This window comes from Pavona decussata, unplaced genomic scaffold (assembly GCF_977016875.1).
Source record: "Pavona decussata unplaced genomic scaffold, jaPavDecu1.1 SCAFFOLD_112, whole genome shotgun sequence".
Classification (NCBI taxonomy): Eukaryota; Metazoa; Cnidaria; class Anthozoa; order Scleractinia; family Agariciidae; genus Pavona; species Pavona decussata.
In genome coordinates, this window is record NW_028145526.1 from 670,238 (window position 1) to 686,475 (window position 16,238).

Below are 16,238 nucleotides of genomic sequence, written 5' to 3' on the forward strand. Positions count from 1 at the left end.
GAAATGTCCGAGATCTGACGTACATTAAGGCCAAATGATAAATTGCTAACTTCTGTTTTCAGTTTTGTAACAAATTTCTTTCGTGCAACCGTGCAGGGTTTTGTTCAAATTTGTTTCAGAACTCACTACAGAATGCCTTGATTAACAAAAAAGTAGTAAACAAATTGAAAATGAGAGGTGTTTTCGAGATTGTTTAAACTTGCGACATCCTCCACTGGTGTTGCCATAAATTCTTTCTCCTTCGGAAACAGTATTGGAAAGTTTCGTCACGGAAACTGCGCACGATCAACATTTCAATGACGTTCTTAAAACAATAATACGCCTCCTCAGTCTCAACATTATTTAGAATCGAAATATTTGTTTTGATTTTCAAAAATGAAAAAAGCGGCATCAAGATTTCTCCCTATCTACATGAAAGGACAGCAAATGACTTCCATGAAAGCCTCGTCTCGACAGGCAGTATGGTAATTGCTGGAAGTCACTTGAAAACACACCAATCATAAAATTAGCGTACGTGATCAATTTTGCATCATTTGTTTTTGACTGACATATCAGTTTTAATTTTCAGCCGTCTTTGAGGAGAATTTCATGTTCGCGTGAGCCGTAGAAAAACAGCTTGGTTTACACTGTTCAACGCAACTGCTGAGTATTGTCTAATATCTCAAGTTTGTAAAGCTTTCCGGCATAATACGCCTCAAAATCAGCGCAGGAACTGACACGGCTTGGCAACCGGCTGACGCATTGGACAAAATTAGTTCATAACACTGAGTCCTGGCCGGACAATCCCATCTGATACAAGCATTTGGTGCTGTTTTAAAGTTATTTTTAAATGAACTTACAAAGGTAACTGATATGTAGTTATCGCTACTCCGCGGAAGTTCATCTTCAACCTACTCGCTTCTCGTCGTGTTTAAAGTGCGTTCGATTTGGGCAAAACGTTATCTGACATTTGTTCCTCCAAACTGAAGGCGTTTAAGATTGATCCGCAGCTGTTACATAATCACAGGAAGGCTGATGTATTAGGAGAAGATATGAAAAATTGATAATTCTTGTTTCGTTCTATACTGTTCGCTTTTCAAGCTTGAAGAGACTGATTCCTTGTGGTCGAGTATTGAACGAACGAACTTCGTTACAAGATTTGTAAATTAGGCTGCCACGTTGAAGGCCTTAAAGAATAACACCTGTACACTGTTAAGGGACAAACGGTATTGCATAGAGGATTAAAACGAATCCCTAGCGCAGTTCAGGTTTGAAACGATTATTAATGGTCACAATGAACAACACAACTATTACTGGCAACGGGACGGTGTCCCCTGTTCCTCTTTGTCCAAGCCTCCCAATCGGAGTTACAACGATGTCTTACACGCCAAATACAGCGACGAAAATCGTAACCCTTATAACCTGCATCGTAAACGGAATTTCTTCGCCATTGGCTACAATGGAAAACCTTCTAGTCTTTGTGATAGTTATAAGGAATCGTAGTTTATGGACCGTCTTCAACACCTCTGTTCTGTGTTTGGCGTTCACCGACCTTATAATCGCAGTATTTATGCAGCCCTCCTTCATCGCTTATCAGGCCAGTAAGCATATAGGCAGAGGTTTCGCATGCATCCCGTATTTTATTAAGACTGTTTTCGAGTTCTGGTGCGTTGGTCTGTCGTTTGTAACGCTTGCACTCATAACATTAGAGAGGTATTTTGCAGTGTTCAAGCCCTTTCGCTACCGAGCTATCGTGTCCCGATCTCGCGTGATGTGCGTGATTCTGAGCGGTTGGATCGTGTGGTCGATCTTTAGCTTTAGTCTGCGATTTTCTTCAAATGGCATGAACTTGAAAGCTTATTCAGTTCTTTCTTCCATTTTAATATCATTCACTCTGCTGGAAACCATATTCGTCTATATAAAACTGTACAAAGTCACAAGAGTGAAAGAGAATGCAGTTCATTACAATACAGCCCAAGACAACAATAAAAGTGACATTAACGGTCAAGAGACTAAAGCAGCAAAAACTATCATAATCATCACAGCAGCTTTCTTTCTCTGCTTCGCGCCAACTTTGTGCGCGTCCATAGCACACCAGGCCGGCGCGGTCAAGGATGACGTCATGTTACACGTGATCTATCCCTTGGCTGAGTGCGCGTTGTTTCTTACGGCCCTGATTAACCCCTTCATATATGTGTGGAGAGATGCGTCCGTCAGGGAGAAGGGAAAACAAATTGCAAGGTACATAAGGCAACGGTCTAGAACGGAAGAGACCCGGGAGGAGACTGTCCTTTAGATTACAATTTATTGCACTGAACTACCTTGAAACACAGGGAATTGAAATCTATGCAGAAAACTACAGAATTTTGTCAAAGTTTGTCAAAGCGCGATCGAAACTCATCCCATATATGTGCATCTTCCAAATATTCGGTACGTTCGGCTGTTTTAGTTTGGAGCGTAAATAGACCACCATTTTGCCAGCATATGGAAACGCTGTTCTTTGCGATCGAGCAAGTGAACAATATCTACGAAGCGAAGTGACAGAAATGATAGAAAATGTACACCAGGCCGGCGCGGTCGAGGATGACGTCGTAGTACACGTGATCAATCCCATGGGTGAGTGCGCGAAGTGAAAGAAATTGAAGCCAGGTTCTGCCATGAGCCTGTGCGTATGTGTCACGCGACCCGTTGACAGACGAAAACTATAAACTTAGACGGTACGGAGCAACCAAGGTAGGCCATGGAAGGAAACAGCAAGAATTCTTGCGAGCACAGGGGATCATAGAGTGCAAAAGTGAGGACTTCTGTCCATATAGTTCCCCGCGCTTGCTACCACTATGAAAGAAATTTGGTTTGCCGAGCGGGATTTGGACTAGATCACAAGCGCTCTAACCAACTGAAGAATTATATTATTTATTTATACTATTATATAATTTGTAATTGTAACTTATATTTACTTGTAATGGCAAGTGAAAATTGTATTGTACAAAGTGTGTGAGCCGAGTAGCCAGGTACGTTGTACTGGAGGCAGTTGATTTCAGCGCGCGCGAGCTAGGAAAAACTCTTGGCATTATTAAAGCAAAACCACGCCCAGTGACGAGGTGAAACAAGGTGACAAGGGAATAACTGTTAGAAAAACGGAAAATAGACGCGTTGTGGTGTGTCCTATATTCTTAAATAGACTTTTATAACATTGAACGATTGAATATAAATACAGAAAGGCCTAGTTTATAGTTTATACGTCGCGCTATCGTACAACACTGAATAAAACATTGTGTATAACTCTAAGCCGTTTCCAACCTTGCTCTAGCTCTGAAAGCCAGTGTACGGTGTACATTTGTTCCACAGTTATCATTGGAAGCAGACTCCGTTAATTTTTCCTGATATTTTTGTCTATGTATTTTTTTGCTTAAGATTTTCGATCATAAGCACCAGAGTGTCTCAGCAAAGGTTGCTGTCAATCATTCAGAGCGGAATGTATCTGGTCTTTGCTTCCCATCATCTATCGTCTCGTTTCTCGGAATTACGCAGAGATTTCTTACGTCTATATCTTTACTTTCGCTTAATATCGCTCTTTCGTTTTCTTAAGCTGTAAGCTTTCGAAATAGCCAGGTAAGAGCCCTTGATTTATCGTCTCTCTCACGGCCATTTTGTAAACAAACGTGACAGGTTGTCCTTGTTCGCAAAGTCATGTGACGTAAGGTCACATCTGCCTGACGTAGGCCCATAGACTATACACGGTACCAACCCACTGGTCCTCACCGGCAATCTCGCATCAGCGGAGAAATCATGCTTCATTCAAACACTGAAGCAGTTGAATAAGATTTTACCTGAAGTGAAAAACGATTGAACAGAAAGCCAAGCGGAAGCACAAGTAAAAGGAAAATGTTTATTCTTATGCTTACGCTAATGCTGCCCGTTTTCACATGGATAGCAGTTATGCTTCCGCTTTAACACTTAAGCTTAGCGGTAGGCAAGAAAAAGGAAAATTTTTAAACCTAGGGCTCTGTGCTTATGCCTCTCTTTATGTAGTGCCCATCAGTTTCACAAGGACAGCTTTTGCTTTCGTTTCAGTAGGCTTTACTAGTTATGCCGGTAGCGGAAACCACGACTTGCGACTTCTCTGCAAGTTGACCTACGCGTAGAGAATTTCGATAAGAAAAGATCGGGACCAATGGAAGTAAACGTCCTATGGACACCCTTTGGCCTTTGTCCCCTATGGGACGGTAAGGAAAGATGACGATAGAGAATTTTAACACAAAGTTAATCATCGGAACTTTGGAACCTTGTAAATACAGAGAGCCATATTCTCCATTTCCATGTCCGCAAATTCAAGTTGAGATGGACGGTTGAGAAAAGCAACACGGGTGTTTGACTCTTCCGGCCCCAGTAGAAAATGTCCGTGAGAAACAAAAAATTCCGAAAAGGTAGTCCCGTTTTGCTGGTTAGGCCTGAGTTGAAAACGGAAATTCGCGTCCAATTTACACGTTTTACAATCGTTCGCACAGTTCCAAGCCTTTGGCTTTCACGGCCATGACAAATATGATCTCAATGAAACCGCAATGGCAGTTTTATGGGGTAAATTGAACACCTTATACTCGAACTTGAGTACGAGTAGTTCTTTATCTCTCTGAGGGATCGTAAAGCAAAGGGAAACACGCGAGCGCGGGGAAAAATTGCCGCCCGCGCGCGAGTTTTCAGCCTGATAGGGTCCTTCACTTTGAAAATAGAGCATTTTGAATTCCGGCGATGACTTCCGTGACAAAGCCGTCCCATATATAAATATATAGATATAAAAAACGCAACCTCACCGGCGATTTGTGGCGGTCTAAACAGTTTAAGCATTTGGATAAATGTTGATGCGGATATGCAATAAGAAAACTAATCGCCTTTACAGCAAAAATGGATTCCAGATGTTTTTTTTCTTTTTATTTCCGGCCGCCATGTTCGTGTCCCTCGTAGGGAAACAAAAATGGCGTCTCCGTACAGAACTTAATAAATTCGTGTGGAATATTTGGACAGATAACTCAAATACGGGACACCTAGACCTGGGACTTGAGCAAGTTGTTTTTTTTATATTATTAATCTTCTACAAAACGTCAAACTCTAAACATCATTCAGTGAATTATTTTGATTTTAAATTTTTAGGGCGTGAAGGTGAAAAATAGAAATACTCAAACAGAAATTTCGATCCCAGCCGCAATTTCCGGAATTTTTTGCAAACTTGGATAAACAACCGTTCACACGTCATTGATTTACGGCAAAGTGTGCCTCAGCGAGGTCGTACAATCCAGCACGCCCGATGACAATCTAGTAACGCCATCAGTTCATGGTACAAATCACGATCACTACTTCAACAAAGTATCTCAAAATATTAGTGAATAAAAATCAATCTACAAAAAGTGAATTAAAATACATAAAATACGTTAAAAGACGATCGCAGACCTTATTGCGATCTGCGATCATATGGAAACCAGCCTTTACATAGAACATGGTTCTATCTTCTGCGATCGTCTGCGATCACGATCGCAGGATCGCAGACCTTATTGCGATCTGCGATCCGCGATCACATGGAAACCAGCCTTAAGAATGTAAATGTAAATATGTTCTATGTATGTATATTTTCTTAACATTAAGTCATTCTGAGTGATTTGTTTCCATTAGATTGTACTTTTTGTCATTATTATAGACCTTTGGGATAATTTAATTATAGATTTTATTTCTTGTAAATTATACACGTAATTCAGTCTTCGGACTGCAAGGTGTTCTTTTCAATAAACTATTTTACTACTACTATCATGACTCAAACTTCTGCAAAGCTGATCGGACTGCGTAGAAAACTTAACACGACAGCGACATGATAGAGACCAAACCGAGAATCAACAGAATGCGGCAACCGTGGACAGCTGTTTCGAGCTGGTTGGCTCTCGTCAGCACGGTGTGGCACAGCAAAAAGTAGAACACCAACGCGAGTATCGTGACAGATTTACCTGTCAACTACGCCATCATCATCATCAACCATGCAAGTAGTCTGCGAGCAAGCGCTCGGGGTGGGGGAGGGGGACAGCTTGGACAGCAGGGAGCAGCAGGGAGTATTGGGGGCGGCATTCAAATCCCTAAAACATCGTTGCAAGCTCTCTCTCCTTCTCCCCTCCCTGCCCTTCCTCTTCCACGAGAGCTTGCTCGCAGGCTACGACGGCCATAACAATCGACAGACCCTGGGGCGGGTTGTTCGAAAGCCAATTAACGCTTATCCACGATTAAAAGTTAATCGAGGTTTTCATCTCGCTTGTTAAAAGTGTTTTTAAAAGCTAATTTTAACCTAAAGGTAAAGAAAAGTCTGAGTTAAAACTGAAGGACAAAAATGGTTTTGAAGAATCTTTTTGATTAGTTATTAAACTCGTATCTTAGTTCAAGTTAACCAGGATTAGCTTAATCGGGCTCTGGACAACTGGGCCCTGAAGAGTAAAAAGGACTGTTACTTAGTGAAATGTACCCAAGGACAGAAGAATGGGCTGAAATGATCTTTGATAGCGCCATTTTGCCTCAGATTGTGACCAAAATGACCCTAGAAATCCTCTAGAAGCGTTAAATTAGTCCCTAGCTCACCTGGGCGAAACTGGCACCTTGAGGATGAAACAGATATTTTGAATTTGCAGTGTAAGTGATCTGGAATACCCCCACCCTCCCTTCCACCGCTGTAAAGACACCCGCTTAGCACGGACATCTTGCCATTACGGACAGTTTTGTCTCATCCGGCGGAAACGCCACACATTTTCCGCAGTAAAACTAACCTGGTTAATGCGGGCACATTTGATACGGACATAACAACTGACAGCTTTTGTGGTCAGGATTGAAACAATCTCATACAAAGCGAAAACTACAGTTTACAGCAAAAGTGGATTCCAGATGTTTTTTTTGATTTCTGCCCTCAATGTTCGTGTCCCTCGGAAGGAGACAAATTCGTACCCCTCCTCTTCTCCGAGAGCTTGCTCGCAGGCTATGACGGCTGTGACAATCGACAGGCCCCGGGGCGGGTTGTTTGGAAGCCGATTAACGCTTATCCACGATTTTAAAAAAGCTAACCGAGGTTTGATCTCGCTCGTTAAAAGTGTTTTTAAAAGCTAATTTTAACCTAATGGTAAAGAAAAGTCTCAGTTAAAACTGAAGGACAAAACCTACTTGAACCCGGAATTAGCTTAATGAGGACTGATACTGCTAATACCGTAAAAGCTATGTTAAGCCTTTCTTCCCTTTCTAGCAAGACCCCCATTGGATGTCAAGTGCTGAGGGGAAATTTGGCTGTCCTTAATAATTAGGGCCAAAATAACTCAAGCCGCCGTTACACGTTGAAACTTTTAGCTGAAACTTGTGTGCAAAGGCGCTGCGAAACCGTGTAACATGGTCGGTTTCGTGAAACTTTTTCGAACTTCCGTTCCGATACAAGTTTCACGAAAAGTAGAAACCGTGTAACATGGTCGGTTTCGTGAAACTTTTTCGAACTTCCGTTCCGATACAAGTTTCACGAAAAGTAGAACCGCTTTCTACTTCTGCAACGGCTTGCGACAGCAGTGGTGAAAAAGCAAGAGTTTCACCGTGTAACACCACTTCGTGAAACTGGTCTCGTTCGCCGTTGCACACAAGTTTCAGCTAAAAGTTTCAACGTGTAACGGCGGCTTATAGTCTCACAGGCTGAAATGTACCGAAGGACAGAAGAATAGACTGAAATGATCCTTGATAGCGCCATTTTGCCTCAGATTGTGACCAAAATGGCCCTAGAAATCCTCTAGAAGCGTTAAATTAGTCCTTAGCTCACCTGGGCGAAACAGGCACCTTTGAGGCTGAAACAGATGTTTTGAATTTTCAGTGTAAGTGATTTGGAATACCCCCCACCCTCCCTTCCTCCGCTCTAAAGACACCCGCTTAGCACGGACATCTTGCCATAACGGACAGTTTCGGTCTGTTCCGGCGGAAAGGCCACACATTTTCCGCTCTAAAATTTAATTAACCTGGTTAATGTGGGCACTCTTGATACGGACATGACAAACTGATAGTTTTTGTGGTCCGGATTGAAATAATCTCATAATCTCATTCAAAGTTAAGCTCGTTAAGAGGGAATATTCGGCTAATTCTAAGCTTTAAAATCTGGTACATTCTTGTAAGTAACATATTTAGTAACGACTTTATTTAACCTTAAAGCCAACGAACCTGCGCATGCGGACCTTACTTAAAATATGCAATAACCACAAACTAACGATTACAATAAAATTATCAATAAAATTATCTAAAAAGCCTACTAATAATAATTGAAAATTTAAAAAGGCCTATCTACATGTATAACAAAAGTGAAAGGAAAAAACAACAACAAACACTCAATTGCAAAATGGTGGATGGACTGTTGTCGACTAAAAATAGAGTTCCAAAAACAGTTTACTGTTCCCATTTGTCTTTTGGCAAGTGATAGGCTGTTTTTGGGATGTTAATACTGCAAAGCCGTTCTTCCTCCTTCAGTCTGCCTCTTATATCGAGGACACACTAAATTGTAGTTTGAGAGCTGTGCGAACTTCCGCTTTACTTATCAATCGAAACTGGAAGGTTCAATTCACTTGCCTTTATGGATTATGTGTGACACAATCATCCCTGCCCCGCAATCTGTGTTTTAACCATCTCGTCACCTACACCGATTTTAGTAACGTGCCTTCGATTCTTTTACTTTAAAGGCGCCGGCTTCGCATTGATACCAACATTTACCTGTGAACCTTTCAAATGAAGGGTCTTTAGGGTTTAAAATAGGCGCAAAAACTATAATATCAGTCATAATATGCCTCGATTACAGTTCAAATATTCAAATATCTTTTTATCCACTTCCGCTCAGGGCTTTTCATGGATAACTTAAAACACTGTGTGGGGGACTTCGCCAGACTGCTTGTGGCGCAGTTTACAATTTTTTAAAAATGAAGTAATGAATGTCCCCTAATGTGAATGTGAATTTGAGATAGACGGTTGTTAGAAAGTCAATGGTCACTGCCTGAGAGATTTGTTGCGTCCTTGGGGGTTCTTTTACGTCCCACAGAGTCAGATTATTAAAGTGAAAGTACTGTGAGACAGTGAAATGGTTATAAAAGATAACTTTTATCAGAAGCCCACCACTATGTTTTTATAATTTATGACGTGTGTATTTGTTTAGAATATTCGGGCAATTGAGCAGTAAAGTACGAAATAATAAAAACCCAGGCGATACACCGAGGATTCGCGGAAAACAAGAACGGCGAAAATTGCTAAGATGGCCAAAATTCCACCCACTTATCCTCGAGCCGTCAATCAATATCAGCCGGTCCTCTGACCTGAACTCAAGCGCCATTCTCGAATTCATATCAGCTATTTACCTTACTATCAGCCACTATCAGCAAAATGAATTACGTGGTTATCGTAAAATCTTCCCCAACCAATATAAATCGCTGATCAGGCGTTGATTACCAGGTGATTGACTATCGCCCTATGAAAGTTAAGGTGTTGACAAGTATTGTGTGAGCGGCCAATCGTGTGCGTCGTTCCATTAATCTATTTACATGCATGCAAAACTGCAGCACTAAAATCAGAGTAAATGTGAGCGCTGCTGTTATCGCGAAATCTACGTTGGAGAGACCGAAGGTGTTTTTGTTGATGCTTAAATTTAAAAGCTCGTTAAATCTGGAGCCTGGATGAGCAAAGATTTGCTCGCGAGGACATGACTAAGTCTGATGATATATAAACGCGGGAAGTCGTTTAAAGACAGATTGCCTTCGAAGAGGCGGCTTTTTATTGTTCTGCTCGTTTCATCTGCAATTCTAACATATGTTGTTTATGACAGTACTTTCAGAAACAGCCGCTCTGCGAAGCTGAACCATCTGGTCAGTTTGAAAAATATTGACAACGAGACCGGAATTTTGACTGGAGAAAGGATACTGTCGAATGGCCAGCCTGCAAACCAGCCCAAACTGGAACACGCGGCCCTTGCCTCGGATTACAAAACAACATTCAATCCCGCTCTAACTTTTGTTGAAGCGAAAAAAATTCCTTCGGTGGCGCTCGAAGAAAAAAGCAGCAGACATAAAAATGCGGAAAATGGTTCGCAGCGCGGTCAAGAAAGCTCCCACAACGAGGAAGACTTTACTTCGGGTGTTGACAAGCGCGGCAACAATTCCGTGTTGCAATTACATGCGTCAAAAACAGCACAGGGCGATCGGAAACGTTTGGTGAATTTTGGGAATGAAAATGAAGACGATGGGGATAGCAATTTTGATGAAAACGAGCTGGATGAGGTCGAAGGAACTGAGAGAAAACGGCTGCCAAATGCTATCATCATTGGCACCAAGAAAGGGGGAACGCGGGCACTTTTGGAGATATTGAAAATTCACCCCAGCGTTCGAGCTTGTAGCGCTGAGGTGCACTTCTTCGATCGCGACGAAAATTACGAACGAGGTCTCGAATGGTACCGTCAGCAGATGCCAACTTCGCTGCCGGGTCAGATCACACTCGAGAAATCGCCGAGTTATTTCGTTACTTCAGAAGTTCCCGAACGAGTGTATCGTATGTCCAAGACTGTCAAGCTCATTGTGATAGTACGTGACCCTACACGTCGAGCTATATCGGATTATACCCAGTCATTGGAGAGAAAGCCCGACAACCCGCCTTTTGAAGAAATGGTAATGAATGACGACGGGGAAATCGACGAAAGCTGGTCTAAACTCGAGATCGGTTGTTACGCTAAGCACCTCGCGCAGTGGTTGGAATATTTTCCCTTGAGTCAGTTTCATTTCGTTAGCGGGGAAGAGTTGATCAAGCGTCCCGGGAAAGAGATAAAGCTCGTTGAACGATTTCTAAACTTAAAACCCTTTATAACGGAGGACAACTTTTATTTCAACGAGAGCAAGGGGTTTCCATGTTTTGTGGGTAAAATCACAAACAGCGGTAGTGTAAGCAAAGCCCACTGCCTACGCGAAACAAAGGGACGCAAACATCCTGCCGTCCGCGAAGATGTTTTGAAACGCTTACGTGATTATTTTCGCCCTCTGAACGAGAAGTTTTACTCAATGGTTCGTCGAAATTTTCGTTGGCCTTGACGGACGGTTTTGTTTTCTTTTTTGACGGCGAAAACTGAAAATGTGTGTCGACTCGGCTTTAAAGGTGTTGAGGTATTTGTCGTCGAATATTGTTTACCTTGCGAATGACACATTACGCTCGCTTCACGCCAAAGACAAACATATTTAGGCGGATTATGCAATTGGAGAATTCGCTATTTAACAGCATCAACAAAGGTTACATTAACATACAGGAACCAGTCAAATTCACTATTCACATCTTTAGCGTGCACTTTTAATCGAAAACTGACAGCTGGTCTTCAGTTCGTCGCCCAGACAAGTAATTATTTATTCATAAACGTGCTATTTATTTACACAATTTCTTCTATTTAAGTTAATTTTCACCATGGGGGTAAAGGAAGCGTAATATCAAAATGCCCAGAGGGCAGAAACAGGAAACATTAATTAAAATTGTAGAGACTTTCCTTGTAATGTTTAATAGTCGTATACACTCATCTGAATGATCTAAGAGGGTTTTCTCAATGTGGGATTTACCAAGGAGAACTATAAAAACTTTATATAATTAATGCAAGAGCCTTGGGGTTTTCAATCAATATTTTTGAAGAAGCAATTCATTTGTTGGATGTTGTGATAATTTATGGGGCTGGAGGTTGAGAATCTTGTTTTGATGGTGCAGCCCTATAACTCTCCTGGTGTGCCCATAATTGACCCCTAAGAGCATATTTCTTTTTCAGATGAAAAACGCAAGCAGTACATGTACATGTATGGTCACTTTAAAGTGTATATGACACAAAATCTTTTATTAGCTTATTAGGAAGAGCTTTCAAAATGATGAAGAATGGCATTTATTTTATTGTGATAGCATTCTTGGTTGCCGAGTTATTCAAGATTTAGGCTTATGCAAATTAGACAACTTGTGACGTCACAAGACTGACACAAAATGAAGGGAAATCACAAAAAATGGAACATCTCTTAAGCCTTTTTCTGTATAGAACTGAAACTTTGTAGAGTTGTTATACTCATCACAACGTTTCATGATATGATCCACTATGACATTTCCATGGAAACACAATGGGCTCCAGGCCCTCACCATCCAAAGGATAAAATTAGAGTTTCCTTTCCCAAGAAGCACTTTTTGCTCTTGATGTATATTCAGTGGGTGTGAGGGAATATGGACATTACGCAGCACAAGTATAAGAAATTCTGTTTGACTGTGGAGCAATAAATAAGGCATTTGTCATTTTGGGAAGGTAGAGGTCTGGTAACGAGTACGTTGCTATGGTGACATCATAGCCACTATCACAATGTGTAGTTCTGTCAGCACATCAACCCTGCAAAATTTCAACCCTGTAGATGTACTATTTGCGTAGATATTCCAAATTTTGTGATTTCCCTTCATTTTGTGTCAGTCTTGTGACGTCACAAGTTGTCTAATTTGCATAAACCTAAATCTTGAATAACTCGGCGACCAAGAAGGCTATTGCAATAAAATAAATGCCATTCTTCATCATTTTGAAAGCTCTTCCTAATAAGCTAATAAAAGATTTTGTGTCATATACACTTTAATTTGAAAATCTTCGATAAGAAGCTCAAGAATTCCTTTTCAAACATGACTCGTTATGTCAGCTAACACTGTTTGTTGTCCCATCATTTTCTGTTTGAAGGATGGTTCAGCAAAAATTATGGCAGTGGATTTAAGCTGCCTAAAGACTATTTTGTAACTTCAAGGGCTGCTCAACACTTCCCTCAACCAATGGCAGCTAATTTTCTCTCATTCTTCTTATTCTCTTGGCCATTTTTTTCAGGAGCACGTTTACCATGTGCAAGAAAAATCCACAGTTAGGGGTCAGAAATCAAATGGATCACAAATTTACAGAAAGTCAGTCCAGAAGTTTGGGGTACTTGTATGTTGAAAGGTATTTTCTTCCTTTCCCTTTTGAAATGGAATGTCAGGAAATTCCTTACCATTTGACATGTGATTTCCATGTCTAGTTTTGGCTCCAGGAAATGGACTTGCTTATCACTGTCAATGGAAAGTGACATCTTTATGGGATTTTCTTTCCATATGATTTCCATATATAGTTGAAAATTTTGCCAAAAACATGCCCCATATCATCACCCAACCTTTCTATACCAATTTCAGATATAGCCCAGTCTTTGGCATATCATTCCCATAGCTTTGTTTTAGTAAGGGTTGTTGTGTTGTTTTGAAAAATGTTATGACTATTTAATGGCGATACCAGCATTTTTTTTCTTGCAAATGGTTTAAAACAACACCCATGGTATTTAAGCTTTCATTTTTACTTTAACATTTCGGGCAAAACTCTGAAAAGGGGGGAGGGTTTTGCATATTTTGGTCTGTATTTGAAAGTTCTGGACATCTGCAGATGCCCACTTACACTCTGTTAATTTTTTTTTTTTGCATTTTTTTAACATGTGAATTTGTATATATATATTGTTTACAAATCAAATCTGCACCTACCTTGTTGGCCTACTCGTTTGCACAATCTTTAGGAAAATACGTTTTCTCATCTCTCCAGTAGCCAAATGTTCATATTTAACTTCTCAGATGAGTTTCATTGCTATTAAAAGGAAGTGCAAATTGTAAGAAGAGCTTTACTGAAAATTACAAATTTTGTTGCTTAGGAAGTATGTAAACTGATACATGTAGTGCAAACAACACACAGCCTCGTTCCCAGGTCTTATTGCGCTTATCGAGTGAGCCAACCTGCCTGTCTGAGGCTTGGGATGGAGCACAAGGGGGACCTCTTCCCAGTAACCTTAACGGGAAACATCACATTTGGCTGCGCACCAAGGACGACTGGGGACAAGGCTGCTGACAACATTTTCACAGTAATTTTGGGCAGCTGGACTCGCTTACAACATCGAGTGTCAACTAGCTGGAAATACGTGACAAACAGCGATACCACTCTTTCAAGAAAAAAATTAACCTAATACACGTTTAATTTAGTAAAACAAACCCTTTTGCCCTGTTATTTGCACTCTGATTTGCTTATAAAAACTTTTCTTTGCAAAGTACACTGTTTTCTCTATACCAAAGTCTCCTGTTGTCGACCTTAAAATTATGTTATTGTATACAAAATGGTTTAGATATTTCAGGTCCAATTACTGCTTAGTAGTATTACACAATTTGTGGAGCAAACTTCAAAAGTCATTGTTCAGTAGTCAAAATAACGTAAACAACGGTAAATCTAGCTGTCCAAAATCTATTTTGTGGATTACGTAAAACCACTATATATTGAATGTCGTATTTAAATTCCACCCAATCCAGCCTCTTGATGATAGCTAAATATGGATGGAAATTTGTAAGTAGCTTTAATAAAATTATTTATAACACGTTGCACTAGGATATTTAAAAGTAGTATTTTCGAAAAAAAAAATGTAATTTTTCTACTGCAGCTGTGTATAAAAATAAATATTTAAAACAGATTAACTTCAGTCTGTATCATTCATTGATGTTGTTGTTGCATAAAGTTTTGAAGTCAACCATCGCCACTAATTTACAATTGTTATGAGGTTTGTCGCCTAATGTTGACATCAAATCTGAAGATTGGTGGTCAGTTTTCTAGGTGAGAGGGATGTTAGGTACAAAACCTGAGAAAGTAAATTGAATGTCAATTGTCCAGCACTCAGAAGCTCTCAGAGTCTTGGGCTCAGATTGTTTTTAGGTAAAGACTTGGGATCGAAAATTATGGAAACAACGAAGTCATTTTAAAACAAGCTTCTTGCAGTCTCAGATTTACCATACTATACCCCTTATATGGTCTTAGCTTTGAATCTATGCAGTACTCCGTGAGTCAGCATCATATGAAAGCTGTTTGCTTTTTTCTTACCTTTACATAAAAACAAAACAAAACAACAACAACAACAAAAAAACTACCAAATGAATTTTAAATTCTGTGACAATTCAGTTTCTGGATAGTTTGTTTGTTTTGGAGGGAGGGAAGCTGGGGGACGTGGGAGAAACCAGGAAAAGGTGAAGTAAAGATAAGAAGTAATGTCTTCAGACCTAAGCGAGGCACATGTGGACAACGTTTAACCCAGTTTCTGTAGCCATAAGCAACCAGAAGTCAGGTACCAATGTCTCCCTCCACCTCCTGGATGGGATGCTAGTCATTTGCAGTGTTACCTCTGGCCCCAGAAATTTTTTCAACGGTACGCACACAGATGTTACCCAGGGTAGAGAGGGAAAATGCAAAAAAAGGTCCCTTTTCATATATTTTATATAAGAAAACAATATGACAAGATATGTACAGAGGCCAACCTTATGTGACATCCAAGTTCTATGAACAGATTCAATCCACTTGTGTTGCCGAGTCCAAGAATAGCCCATGGTACAGTTGTGTACTAAGTGACCTGGCATTGGATCGGAAGCAAGGCTGGGGCTGACCTTGTTTTGATACAGACCTCACTGCTTTTCATATTTAGATCATGTTGTTCTTATGCTAACTAGTTTGCATTTACATATGAAAAACAATGAGGTTTGCATCAAAACAAGGTCACCGCCAGCCTCACTCCCAATCCAAGGCCAGGTCACTAAGCACACAAGGGTAAAATGGCCTATTGAACAAGAGCTCATTTCCGCGCTAATTCCTCTAGCCAAATTATCAAATTTATAGTATCACTGTGCTGACAATTTACATTACATCCAGAGTCTACAGCTTTGTGTTCTCATAAGCATAATTATGACAAATCTCTGGTATAACATACAAGTCATTTGCCATTCAAAGACACATTTATAGCTCTCTTATTTGGGCTTTAAATTAACCAAGTGTACAATTAAAAAAAAAGCAAGTAATATGGTAAATGAAAAATGTAGAAATATTTTGTATCTCTGATTATCCTGACAAATGCGTTCAACAGCTGACACAGCTACAGTGTCAACACTCCTTGATACACGTACCTTAAGGAAAACTCCGAAATAAAAGAGGAATGTGGCAAGACAGCTGGTCGGTATTGAATCTTAGTAGTACAGAGTTTAACCTTTAGCAGGGATACGTGGCTTCACTAAATGTTATCTGAAAACTAAGCCTAAAACTTATCTTATGTGAAGCACACAAAAAAGCTTGCCTGATGAGGGAACTTGTTTTCAGTTTAAAAACGCTAAAAGTTAAGATTACCTCTGTGAATGTGTATTTTTGCTTGAAAATGAGAACC

General features: G+C 40.3%; 2 protein-coding genes across 2 annotated transcripts; both read left to right on the forward strand.

Moving 5' to 3' along the window:
- Positions 1-3,267, forward strand: LOC146470690 (beta-2 adrenergic receptor-like). Its single transcript, XM_085121703.1, has 2 exons — positions 1-464; positions 569-3,267. The coding sequence occupies exon 2, from the start codon at positions 1,265-1,267 to the stop codon at positions 2,273-2,275; it is 1,011 nt and encodes a 336-aa protein (XP_084977829.1). The 5' UTR covers positions 1-464; positions 569-1,264; the 3' UTR covers positions 2,276-3,267.
- A 6,295-nt stretch (positions 3,268-9,562) lies between these two features.
- Positions 9,563-14,510, forward strand: LOC146470691 (heparan sulfate glucosamine 3-O-sulfotransferase 6-like). The gene has a single exon (XM_085121655.1). It carries the CDS (start codon positions 9,720-9,722, stop codon positions 11,079-11,081), a length of 1,362 nt encoding a protein of 453 aa, XP_084977781.1. The 5' UTR covers positions 9,563-9,719; the 3' UTR covers positions 11,082-14,510.
- Positions 14,511-16,238: the final 1,728 nt, after the last annotated feature.